Source organism: Oryzias latipes, chromosome 21 (genome assembly GCF_053564925.1).
Source record: "Oryzias latipes strain Hd-rR chromosome 21, Olatipes_Hd-rR_3.1".
NCBI classification, from domain to species: Eukaryota; Metazoa; Chordata; class Actinopteri; order Beloniformes; family Adrianichthyidae; genus Oryzias; species Oryzias latipes.
In genome coordinates, this window is record NC_136257.1 from 998567 (window position 1) to 1011460 (window position 12894).

Sequence of the window (12894 nt, forward strand, 5' to 3'; positions counted from 1 at the left end):
TGACTGGGTGGGATACATGTTATAGATTTTTATTTAAAAACAGAATTTTCTCCACTGTGCTGGGCTTCAGCCTGTTTCATCTTTGGCTGACGATTTCGCCAGCCTTGGAGAAGATCCTCTCACAAGGCACAGATGAAGCTGGTGTGCATAAAAACTTCCTTGCCAGCTTGTAGAGATGTGGGTATAAAACCTTGTGGGTAACCCAGTATCTCAGTGGGTCCTGAGTCCTTGGGATGTGAGGTTCCTTTAAGTACCTAGAAGGACATTAATAGCCTATTGTCATGCACCAGTCTAAAATGAGCAGAAGTTATGATGAGGATTCTAATCTTTACTGTACCTCTGAACCTCCACTGTTGCACTGGCAGTTGTGCTGGTCACCTGCTGTTGAACCCCCACATGCCTGTCCAGCAGGGCCCAGAGACCACCATCTTCCTGCTGACTTGAAGGACCTTCTCTAGGTGGCGACTGTGGCTGTGCCTCTGGAAGTAGCGCCTGCATTGTTGCAGCACACTCTTTAGTGAGTCGCTCTATGGCCGTGTGGGCAGAGCCTTGGCTGCAGAACCCCAGCTCTTTAAACCTTGGGTCCAACAAGGTTGCCATTGACAGAGCAGTGACCTTCTCCAGAGCTGAAAACCTCTCATGGAGATTGTTCTTCAAGTTAGTGGCCAGTTTTTCACCAAGTGGGTGTGTGATCTGACCACACCTGCTTGAGATGTAATGTTTCAGCATTTTGACCATGGGAATGACTTTGGATGCTGACACTTGTTTTTCTGTCGAAAGCTCAACTGTGGCCTCTTGAAACGGTGAAAGAACGCTCAAGCAGTGGTGTATGGCCTGGTAGTCCTCTGAGGTGAGTGGAGGAAGGTCTGTATGGAGGGTGGCCAGAGCTGCCCCCAGTGGCTCTCTCTCCTTAAACAACCTTTCCAACATATTAAATGTGCTGTTCCATCTTGTTTCCACCTAAGATAAGACAGCAAGCACATTTTAAAGGAGAGAAGAAAGTAACACAATAAACAACTGCAAAAACATGTAAAATCTTAGATTTAAAAAAAAAATGTTTCACCTCTTGTATTAATTTGTGCTCTGGCCTGGCCAGCTGTCGCTGCATCTCTGACAGCTTCTCCTTCGCTGTGGTGCTGGATTTAAAAAGACCGACAATCCTACGCCCCTTACTTCGGATATCCTCTAGTTCAGGGGTTTGGGCAAGGGACTTTTTCACCACCAAATTAAGCATATGTGCAAAACACATTATGTGCCGAAGCAGTAATATATTAGCACATGCAACCATGTTGGGAGCACAGTCTGTAACCAGGCCTGTCACCTGGAAGAAAGATTACATGTTCAAAAATCATGTATATTAGGTAGTGGGAGGCCATATTGATGAATGATTTTGTACTTTATTGATCTGGCTCGCACCTTCCCTTTAATTCCCCATTCTTCCATGAGAAGATTTTTGGCCTCAGCCAAGTGAGCTGCAGTGTGGGTTTGGGGAAACTTCAGAACCCCCAAGACCACAGAGGCCAGCTCCACCTAGAATGAACAAAGTCAAACTGAGATACATAAACCAAAGCATTGCACAAAGCAGGGGATACCTACCTCCTCGGTGATAAAATGGCATGTTACAGCCAAGTAAGCGTCCATGTTAATGGATGTCCACATGTCTGCTGTAAGGCTGACAGCAGAGGCCCTGCTGACCACATCTAAAGCCTTCTCCTTTTTGGCTTTGTACTTCTCCTCCACCATTGTCTTCAAGGCCTTCCTATTAGGAATTATGTAGGATGGGTTGACAAAAGCCTAATAGTGACAAATAAAATACAACTTATTATGTACACAAAAACATAAATAATGTAAATGCTATATAATATTAGCCACCTTACCTTGAAGCCTTTGTCTTCAAAAATTGAAAATGGTTGTGCATCCATTACAATCATATCCACCAATGCAGAATCAAGTTCTTGCTTTCTTGACACTGCAAAATATACATATGAAGAAAAAAAAAAATATTTATTGTAGAAGCTGAGCCTCAAACCCGGAACCTCAGCATTCACATGTCACTGCTTTTTCCACTGAGCTATCTATTTCAGTTCTTAGTGTGCCATTAGTTGGATATATTCTTATTACCAATACAAGGTGGATTGAAGGCTTGATTTGCCGACTGCGGAGTTTCAATATGATGAACGGAGCGGAGATGTCGCATCATGGAGGATGTACTATCATTAAATGCAAATTCATGTTTGCAAATCAAACATTGCACCAAAAAAAAAAAAATGGAAAGAATAAAAATGATTCCTTTCAACTGACAGACATACCTATAAAACTGACATAATCAGCAATGGCTACTAATAAAATAACGTTAATAGTGTATAATTACCTTATTTGGAGAAATCAAGTTGAAATGATCCCAAGCCACAGAACGTTTTTTACCGGGTGCCATGACGTTGATTCTTACGATACACGGGAAACAACAGAACTGGTCGGGAAACGTTGTTTGGGATTCATCTGTATTTATAGACAACAGCGCGCCCTTCTGATCAAACACACCTGAGATCTGAAACCTGGTTCAGGTGAGTGATGCATTTGGCGCGTCATACGTCATCAATCACGTGATCTGCGCTGGTTGACACACGCTTTGAAACATTGTGCCGAAACACTCTGTTTCATGAAGGTGAACCGCGCGCCGAAGCCCCGTGTCAAACGGGCCATCCCTACTGACTACCCCGTCTCTCCTCTGATGCTCTCACGCCTGTTATTTACCTGTTTAAATACACCATAAAGCAGCAGGTAAGGCACTGGCAGCTCGTGCCTCACCTGCACACACTGACAGGAAGTGCAGCTGACGCATGCACTGTACTGGCTTTCCATCATCATAAAAGACTCTTTATTACAGTCTGATTGGTGCCAGTTTGTGACCCATTTCATCTCATTTTTTATCTGGTAAAAATGTGCATTAGAAACATAATAGGTGAGGCCTGCAGTACGCATGCCTCGAGGCAGAGGGCGCTGGTGATCCCAGAGAATGAGACATCACAGCTGAAGAATCCTAGAATTTAGAGTTTAGACCCATGATGATTCGGCCCATGATCCTCTTCTCCTGGTTTGGAATGCTCTGTGGATGCTCAGCACACAGAGGAGGGGAGAGCTGCCGTTTGGGCTGCTGGGACTGACAACAGAAGCTGAAGGTCATCCAGCAAACAGAGGAGACCCCCCCCCCCCCCCCCCCCCCATCTGTTCTGAGTTCTTTCAGGGGGAGATGCAGATTAAACAAAGACACGATGCATCACAACAGCATCACTGTGTCACAAGTGAGTTGATGTGGTAGAAGGCTGTTTTGGTCACTTTTAGGTCAAGTTTTCTGTTTTTGTATTTTGCTCGGTCATTGTTTAGACTGAAAGAATGACAGGAAGGAAGCCAAGGATGGATGAGAGGCAGCAGAGGGGGAAAATCCTGCCCGTGTTCATCACAACCACCTGTGAGTCATTTTGGTGACAAACGTCAGCTCCGTTCATCCTCACAAACTGGACCGGTTCATTTCAACCAATCGGTGATGAAGGGTTGGAGTCCAACATAGGATAGGATAGGATAGACAACTTTATTTCTCCCTTTGGGAGGTTCCCGCATGGAAATTGACATCTCCATCGCATACAGGACTATTAGACATACATGTAGGAAAAAGCAGTTCAGTAATCAGAAAAGTAAAAACAGAAAAAACAGTTTACAGTTCTGCAAAAATGTAAAAAAACAAAAAGTCATTCAGGCCCTTTCTCTTCTGCCCCCCTCCCCCCTCCTAAGTGGTGGTTAAAGAGTTTGATGGCCCGGGGGACAAAGGAGTTCCTCAGTCTATTAGTGCTGCACCTTGGGAGGAGCAGCCTCTTGCTGAAGGTGCTTCTCTGGCTGCTGATGGTCGTGTGACGAGGGTGGGTGGTATTGTCCAGGATACCCGTTAGTTTTTTGAGTGTCCTTCTCTCTGCCACAGTAGCCAGAGGGTCCAGCCTTGTGCCAACCACAGAGCCAGCCCGCCTGATCAGCTTCTCCAGCCTGGAGAAGTCTGTCTTTGAGGTGCCCCCCCCAGTACACCACAGCGTACGTTAGAGCGCTGGCGACCACAGACTGGTAGAAGATCCCCAGGAGCTTCTTGCAGATGTTGAAGGATCTTAACCTCCTCAAGAAGTACATCCTGCTCTGGGCCTTCTTGTACAGCTGCCCCGTGTTGCTCGTCCAGTCCAGCTTGTTGTCCAGCCACAGCCCAAGATATTTATAGGTCTGCACGACCTCCACATCCTCCACTCCTATCAGAACTGGTCTGGGGTTGGGTCTGTCCCTCCCAAAGTCGACGACCAGTTCCTTAGTCTTGGAGGTGTTGAGCTGTAAGTTGTTTTTGTGGCTCCAGACAACAAAATCATCCACCAGGCTCCTGTACTCCTCCTCCTCGTCGCCACTGATACACCCCACGATGGCTGTGTCATCTGCGAACTTCTGGATGTGACACGTGTCCGAGTTGTAGCACAAGTCCGCGGTGTACAGGGTGAAGAGGAAAGGGGGAAGTACAGTCCCCTGTGGAGCTCCCATGTTGCTGACCACAGTGTCAGACGTGATGTCCTTCAGCCTGACGTACTGTGGTCTGTCGGTGAGGTAACTGGAAATCCAAGCAACCAGGCACGGGTCCACTCGCATACTGGAGAGTTTTTCCTGGAGTACAAGTAGCTGGATAGTGTTGAAGGCACTGGAAAAGTCCAGGGGCCTCATTTATAAAACTTTGCGTAGGATTTGCGTCAGAAGTGGCGTACGGATGAAACATAGGATGTGCGTACGCACAGAAATATTCGGAGTTATAAAACCGTGCGCACGCACATCCTACGCATCTTTCTCTTAATAAATCACAACCAATTCTAAATGCTGCGCAGCTTTTGCGGCCTCATGACACACCTATAGTTGCCCATAAATAGTCCGTGAAACGCCCACAAATGAATATTCATAGATTGCGAAACCATGGCAACACAGAGAGGAAATGAAAAAAACGTAACTTCACTCAATGTGAAGTAGAAGTTATCGTTGGCGAGGTGGAAAAGAGGAGAAAAGTGTTGTTTGGAGGGCACAGTGTGGGCATTACTAATGCCAAAAAGGCACGTGAGTGGCAGACGGCGGCAGACGCTGTAAATGCTGCAGCCTCACAACCTCGGACCGTGGCCGAAAGAAAAAAGAAAAGGTCGGACATCAAAGTCGAGGCAAAAAAACGTCTAGCGCTGACCCCCCACCCCCCCACCCCCCCACACACACACCCGTGTCTGCCACGGGTGTGTGTGTGTGGGGGGGGGGGGGGGGGGGGGGGGGGACACCGGAGCTGACCCCTCCTGATGAGAGACTGGCAGCAATAATTGAGAAATCCCTTAAGTGGAGTGGTGACTGAGGCGCAGGGGGAGCACCGACGCGCCAGATGCACCGGGTGACACCCCCCCAAAAGCCCGCAGAGGAAGTCGGAACCGGCTCATAAGCCACTCGTCCTCGTTTGCCAGCAAGTCTTCTTGCTGTCTAAAGATGCGTTCACTCCGAATTCTTCCATTTGCCACATCTTCTAAGAGCGCAAGATCAGCCATTGTGCGTCATTACGCATTGTGATGGGGCATTTTATTTCCCTCCATTTAATTACATCTGACAAGCTGCAGATGTCGGTAATAATCCACGTGGAAATGGGAAATTGATCAGCAAATGTAATTTCTTGTTGCTTTCTGAATGGTCGAGACATACGCCATACATTGTTTCATCAAAAATAAAACAAACTAAAGGCATATGCATGAATACCATAATTCTGTAGCTTATGAAGAAATGTTTTAATATGAAAACAACTTTCCCCAGTGGACAATTAATGCATCTCTCTCTATCTATCTATCTATCTATCTATCTATCTATCTATCTATCTATCTATCTATCTATCTATCTATCTATCTATCTATCTATCTATCTATCTATCTATCTATCTATCTATCTATCTATCTATCTATCTATCTATCTATCTATCTATCTATCTATCTATCTATCTATCTATCTATCTATCTATCTATCTATCTATCTATCTATCTATCTATCTATCTATCTATCTGTCTGTCTGTCTGTCCGTCCGTCCGTCCGAACGCCCGCACCTATATCTGCTCCGCCAGACGGACACATTAACGAGAATATCAGTTTTGTACATTATTTCGTTCTGTTAACTATATTATTTATGAGGATGAATTGCACAACATGCCAATATTGTAGAACATATTTCACTTTTCTTTCTGCAAATAAGTGTTCATTTGAATTTCTGTTGTAATTTTCGTTTGATTTTTTTTGTTTGTTTCACTGCTGATCGATCAAACGGGTGTTGGTGTAGCTGTTAATTTTCAGACTTGCTTTGTGAAGTCTTCATGTTATTTCTGAGAGGCAGGATTGTCATTTTCACTTTCACGTGTTTCTTCCATCTGCCGACGGTGTCGCCGTTTCTCATTTCACCCGTTTTTGTGCGTACGCCTGGGTCAGAGCTTGAATGAAGGACCGCACATTTTCCCGTCAAGTTTGCTTTTTATAAATCTCAACTATTGCGTAGAGAGTGGCGTACGCCTTCTTTTGTGCGTACGCAACCTTTATAAATGAGGCCCCAGGAAAGTAATCCTCACAGTGCCCTTTCCCTTGTCCAGATGCGAGTGGGCTCTGTGCAGGAGGTAGAGGATGGCATCCTCTACTCCAACCTCTGCCTGGTAGGCGAACTGTAGGGGGTCCTCAGCGTGCAGCACCTGGGGTCTGAGGAGCTTGAGGAAGAGCCGCTCCAACGTGCACCGGGAACAGGTCAGACTTGATGCCGGCTGTGAACCAAGCTCTTGTTCCGCTCATACAGAGACCGGACAGCCTTCAGTAAGGCTCCCTGGACCCCACACTACCAGAGCGCCCTCTACAGGACAACACGGGGGATGTGGTCGAAAGCCCGCACTAAACCACCAAACACATGGACTGGATGAATGACCTTGACCTGTGTGTGCTTTTCTGTCTGTCGGACCTTATTTGGTTGAACTGAAACCAGTGTCCATATTGGGGGAGTTTCTCCTCTGAGGGATCAGTTCTGTTCTGTTCAATGATGTGATCTGGCTTTGGTTCTGGCATGGACATTCCCAACCCTCCGGATGTATCCACACTTGGTACTGGCACATGGAAATACAGTAGAATGCCTCTACATGGTTGCAGTAACTCACAGTATCTGGTGGTCCCACCAAAGACCGTCTGGGCCCCCCCTGCTTGGTTTCTAGACTCTACAGCAAAGGGGGTGTTCAGGCCGGCTCGGTCGTGTCACAGTTTAATGGAGAGAAATTATACAAACTTGAAAAGTCTGAGCTTTCCTCATCACATCATCAACACAAGTTCTTGTAGTTATAGCCCCCCCCCCCCCCCCCCACACACACATTTTACAGCCACACTTGGAAACACTGTAACACTGTCAGTCTGGAGGCTGCAGCAGGAACTGGACCTGCTGGAAGCTGGAAACAGAGTTGAAAGAAGAGTCCAAACATCAACAGGAAACCACTGCAGATGCTAACCCCCCCCCCCCCCCAGGACGCAGCGGAAGCCCCTCACTCAAAAAGCTGCAGAGCGGGACGGAGGACGCCGGCTCCTCCAACAGTTCCTCCACCCCACGTCTTCCGGCTTCGGTTCTGGTGCAGTGACTTCCCTCTGATCCACATGCAGGACACGGGCCAAACACAGAACCTCCATTGAAGTAAACCCTCAGGGAAGAACCAAAATCAAACTTTGGGAGCCGAGGTTCACCAAAATGTGAGAACCGTAGGGATGCAGACGGCAAAGGGTTGAATCTGAAAATCCAGAATTCTGCAGCCGTGTGTTCTCACACATATATGTGATGTTTTCCTGCCACGCCCTGAAGGTCAAGTTCATGAAAATGAAAACATGAATTTGGAGGGAAAAGCATAGATTCTTTATCACCCCCCCACAAAAGAGACATCAAGCTGTTGGAGGTTATGTGGCTCATCTGAAGCCAACCATGTCATCTGGGACTCACATCCTTTTGGCAAGAAATCCATAAATGTTTGGAAACTGAAAACATTTGTAAGAAGCTGTGAACAGCCAATCAGAGATCAAGAGGAGTCGGCTGATGGTTGTGTGCTGAGAGGCCGGAGCCCAGCTGAAGTGTGTGTTTGTGTTTTAGGAAAGACTTTTGTCTGGATTTGCTCCAAACTCGGACGATGCTGGTCCCTCAGAAAAAAGCCGCCATGCTCTGGGTTGGTTGTTTTCACGGACACACAGTGGTGTTCGTTTGGCGCCCGTCACGGCGGGGGGACTGCTGCCAACAGCCCGGGTGCTGAGCATCAGTGTCAGAGCTGAAATGCTGTGAGGTTGTGTCCATTTTTGTGTTTTGACTTCAGTCATTTCCAGTTCTGAATGTCGATTTCCACCTGGTTCCTTAGAAGTGGAGAAACGTTGGCGTGTCCTCATGAACGCCGCTTCCCTCTGACATCACTCTCAGATCCTGGATTCAGAAGCACAGCTTAGTGCAGAATCCAGGCACTGCTAGCCACCACTGTAGCAAAGTCCCTGCTATTCTATGTGGCTACATTACCCAGCATTCCTTGTGGGTCACGTGACTTGAGTGAAATCATTCCAAACATGGTTTTTCTGGGTTGTTGAGGCTGCTGTGCGTCACATGGATGGAACTTGTTTCTCCTGTTGTTTTCATTGAAAGACACTGTTGTTACTTTAGCGCTTTAGTTTAAGTTTTTGGAGAGTCCCATGTTCTGTAAACATGCCTGTTTTTAGCGTGTTGTTTCCTTGGCTGAGTGTTATTTTTATGAAAGTTTTTGATGATGGTGAGATGAAGCATTCTTCAATTTGCAATAAGCCAGAAAGTCACAAAAGACGAGTTTAGCTTCAGAGCGCCATCTAGTGGCGCTTTGATGAAGCCTGTTATTTTCATTGAAATGACTTTCAGGTTTTTGTCTTCATAGTTTGACACATTTGTGGAACATGTACTGGTTTCATTTGATGGTTTTCGCCCCCCCCCCCCCCCCCCCCCACTACAATCCCTGTAAACCCGCCACAGCAAACTCCACCACATACATGACTAGAAAGGATCCTTGCCCCCCCCCCCCCCCCCCCCCGGCATTCATGAGCTTTTTGTTGTTCAGAGCAACAGAACCAGAAACAACAGGAGGCCTCAGACAGAACCGGATGTTTAAAAACATCAACGTTTCTAACGTGAGTCAAACCGGTGACCTCTGTGCTTCAACCGGAAGGTTCAGTTCTGCCGCCATCTAGTGGCGGGGCAGCAGCACAGCTCCTGAACCCTGACATGACAAAGACGGAAAGTTCTGGATCAAAAACTCCAACGAAGGGATGTGAGGATGCCCCCCCCCCCCCCCCCCCCCACCTCCTGGAGGAGGTAATCCGTAATCTTGAATGTACCGGAATATCCTCTTCTGCTCGGCCAGAAGCTGCTCATCAGGCAGGACTGAACTGGATGTTCAGAGGTGAATGACACGGTCACGCCACGCGCCCAGCTGTTCCGTGAAAAAAACACGCAACTTCCACGAAAGTGTCCTTCCTGTGTCTGCAGATGGAACACTGATCCAATAAGAATATTGATCAGAATGAACATCTGAGCATTAAGTTTGGGTCCGTGTGCACGCGCCCGGTGCTGGTGGCGCTTGTCCGTGTGCACGCGCCCGGTGCTGGTGGCGCTTGTCCGTGTGCACGCGCCCGGTGCTGGTGGCGCTTGTCCGTGTGCACGCGCCCGGTGCTGGTGGCGGTTGGAGTGAATGAAAACTGTTAAAATTTTTTCTTTAAAATAAACTTTATGATGCCATTTTGCATAAATTCACATTCAGGTTTGCAACAAGAACGCAATTGCAAATATAAAACACACATATGTGAAAAAAGCAAGAATTAAAATAGAAAAAAGTCAAGGTTTTAGGACAAAGTATTGAATATTTCACATACAGACAGAGATTTGATCACTTTTTGCTTCTCAGAATTACAAATACTATTAATATAAAAACTGAAACAAGGTTTTGGTCCAGAAAATGTTGTGGATATGAAAATTGTCCAAAATGAGCCAGAGATTTAAAGTAACCCAGAGTCCTTCAGTAAATTCTTTGATAGAAGACCCAACAAAACATCTTCCAGAATAAAACAAAACAAGCATCAATTTGGTCATGAATGAAATCACAAATCTTCCGCCAAAACACTTTAATATGAGGACAATACCAGAAAAGATGGATGACTGTTTCCGGGGAATAGCAGCAAAAACTAGAGAGTATCAATGTTTCATCTCAATCTATTTTGAATCAACATTTTAGCTGGTAAATAATCCTAAAATAAATGTCTTTTACTTTATTGATCAAGAACTTCCATGCAGCATCTTCTACAAACATGTCCAATAAGACATGCTGGGAGGAAGTGGAACAATGTTCATTAGAAATGATGCATTTACTGTTTTCCTGGAATAACTGGACAGAATTCCCCACAGGAGCATTAATGGGAGAGAGCAGACGAGGCTCAGACATCAACTCTGTTGACATTTAAACAGGAACGTTTTCATATCCATTATCAATAATGTCCAATAAACAACTTGAAACATAAAGTAACTTAGAATCTGCTGGTGTTTCTAAAAGGCTGAGGTTAGCCAAAAGCTCAAAGTGGATGAACAGGTTCAGACCTTTGGTTCATCACAGAATCTCTGCTCAGCACCAGAAAGGTGTAAAAATGACTCTACACTGTGAGGTGGAGGTGTGATGGTATGGGCTGCAGTCAGGGTCAGTGTGAGTCACTCTGAGCAAACAGCTTTCACAGCACATTCTGTTCTGCTCTATTATCTATTCTATTCTATTCTATTCTATTCTATTCTATTCTATTCTATTCTATTCTGTTCTATTCTATTCTATTCTATGCCAGGCCATGCCACCTCCAGTGGTTTTTTTTTTTTGTGTTTTATTTTGGAGAGAAACAACTTTTGCATAAAAAGCTGAACCAAACGTTTGACCAACATGTGTTTCGCCATCAGGAAGGAGGCGGAGCTTCTGTTCACCTGTTGCAGGACACCCAGGGTTCTGTCTTCGACCCCCACCATAGGAGTTGGATCAGGATGGTCCATCAGGATGATCACTTTGGATGGATGCTCGCTCGCTCTGGGCCCGGATACCTTCATTTTTCTGATCCAACACTGGCAGGAACGACATCATCCACCTGAGGAGGTGCTGGTTCAAAACCCTCCCTTCATCTACAGTCAGCTGCAGATGCTCCAACGTCTTTATTTTGCTTGTTTTCCCCTGGAGCCATGTGACCACCTTTAGTTTCTCTAAAGCTTAGTTTTATTCCAGGTGTTGTCATGAATATCAAATGGAAGGTTTCAGATCTAACGGCTCTAACGAACTCAACACAGAAAATGTTTGGATGACCAACAACTGACACATCCGGTTCACTCAAACTTTGGAGTCTGAATCCCCTGGAGCAGGTTCTGGTGTGGTTCCTGTCCTCACATTTACTGGCGTCAGAGCTGTGATTGAAGCAGATCTGCTGCTTCGAGTCTTGTGGGGGGATTTACCTTGAAGAAGACGGGACCCTCTGTCCGTCCCGCTCAGAGGCTCCTGCCTGCCTGGCTTCCCAAAAGGCTTTAGCGACACAGACGGCCAAGGCCGTGGTTATGCTAGTGAGACGAGGCTGGAACCGTGACCTTCATCCAGCTGCTTTCAGGGGTCACACAGAGAATCAATGCAGACAACCAGGACTGAAGAAAAAGACAGAGAAGCACATGTGCTGCAAACGGTCCACATGTGCTGCAAACGGTCCACATGTGCTGCAAACGGTCCACATGTGCTGCAAACGGTCCACATGTGCAGCAAACGGTCCACATGTGCAGCAAACGGTCCACATGTGCTGCAAACGGTCTACATGTGCAGCAAACGGTCCACATGTGCAGCAAACGGTCCACATGTGCAGCAAACGGTCCACATGTGCAGCAAACGGTCCACATGTGCAGCAAACGGTCCACATGTGCAGCAAACGGTCCACATGTGCTGCAAACGGTCCACATGTGCAGCAAACGGTCCACATGTGCTGCAAACGGTCCACATGTGCAGCAAACGGTCCACATGTGCAGCAAACGGTCCACATGTGCAGCAAACGGTCCACATGTGCAGCAAACGGTCCACATGTGCAGCAAACGGTCCACATGTGCAGCAAACGGTCCACATGTGCTGCAAACGGTCCACATGTGCAGCAAACGGTCCACATGTGCTGCAAACGGTCCACATGTGCAGCAAACGGTCCACATGTGCAGCAAACGGTCCACATGTGCAGCAAACGGTCCACATGTGCTGCAAACGGTCCACATGTGCTGCAAACGGTCCACATGTGCTGCAAACGGTCCACATGTGCAGCAAACGGTCCACATGTGCTGCAAACGGTCCACATGTGCAGCAAACGGTCTACATGTGCAGCAAACGGTCCACATGTGCTGCAAACGGTCCACATGTGCTGCAAACGGTCCACATGTGCTGCAAACGGTCCACATGTGCAGCAAACGGTCTACATGTGCAGCAAACGGTCCACATGTGCTGCAAACGGTCCACATGTGCTGCAAACGGTCCACATGTGCTGCAAACGGTCCACATGTGCTGCAAACGGTCCACATGTGCTGCAAACGGTCCACATGTGCAGCAAACGGTCCACATGTGCTGCAAACGGTCCACATGTGCAGCAAACGGTCTACATGTGCAGCAAACGGTCCACATGTGCTGCAAACGGTCCACATGTGCAGCAAACGGTCCACATGTGCTGCAAACGGTCCACATGTGCAGCAAACGGTCTACATGTGCAGCAAACGGTCCACATGTGCTGCAAACGGTCCACATGTGCTGCAAA

General features: G+C 47.0%; 1 protein-coding gene across 1 annotated transcript; it reads right to left on the bottom strand.

Moving 5' to 3' along the window:
* Positions 1–15: 15 nt before the first annotated feature.
* On the bottom strand, positions 16–1855 carry LOC111946807 (E3 SUMO-protein ligase ZBED1-like). The gene is made up of 5 exons (XM_023951194.2): positions 1597–1855; positions 1417–1530; positions 1064–1321; positions 338–960; positions 16–254 (listed from the first exon to the last, which is right to left on the bottom strand). The coding sequence occupies exons 1-5, from the start codon at positions 1741–1743 to the stop codon at positions 77–79; spliced, it is 1320 nt and encodes a 439-aa protein (XP_023806962.2). The 5' UTR covers positions 1744–1855; the 3' UTR covers positions 16–76.
* Between the last annotated feature and the right edge of the window lie 11039 nt (positions 1856–12894).

Coding starts and splice junctions, on each gene's coding strand:
- LOC111946807 (XM_023951194.2), bottom strand. CDS start 1,743: ATGGTGGAGGAGAAGTACAAAGCCAAAAAGGAGAAGGCTTTAGATGTG. Junction 1,531..1,596: donor GCCATTTTATCACCGAGGAG/GTAGGTATCCCC, acceptor TGTTCATTCTAG/GTGGAGCTGGCCTCTGTGGT. Junction 1,322..1,416: donor AATGGGGAATTAAAGGGAAG/GTGCGAGCCAGA, acceptor TCTTTCTTCCAG/GTGACAGGCCTGGTTACAGA.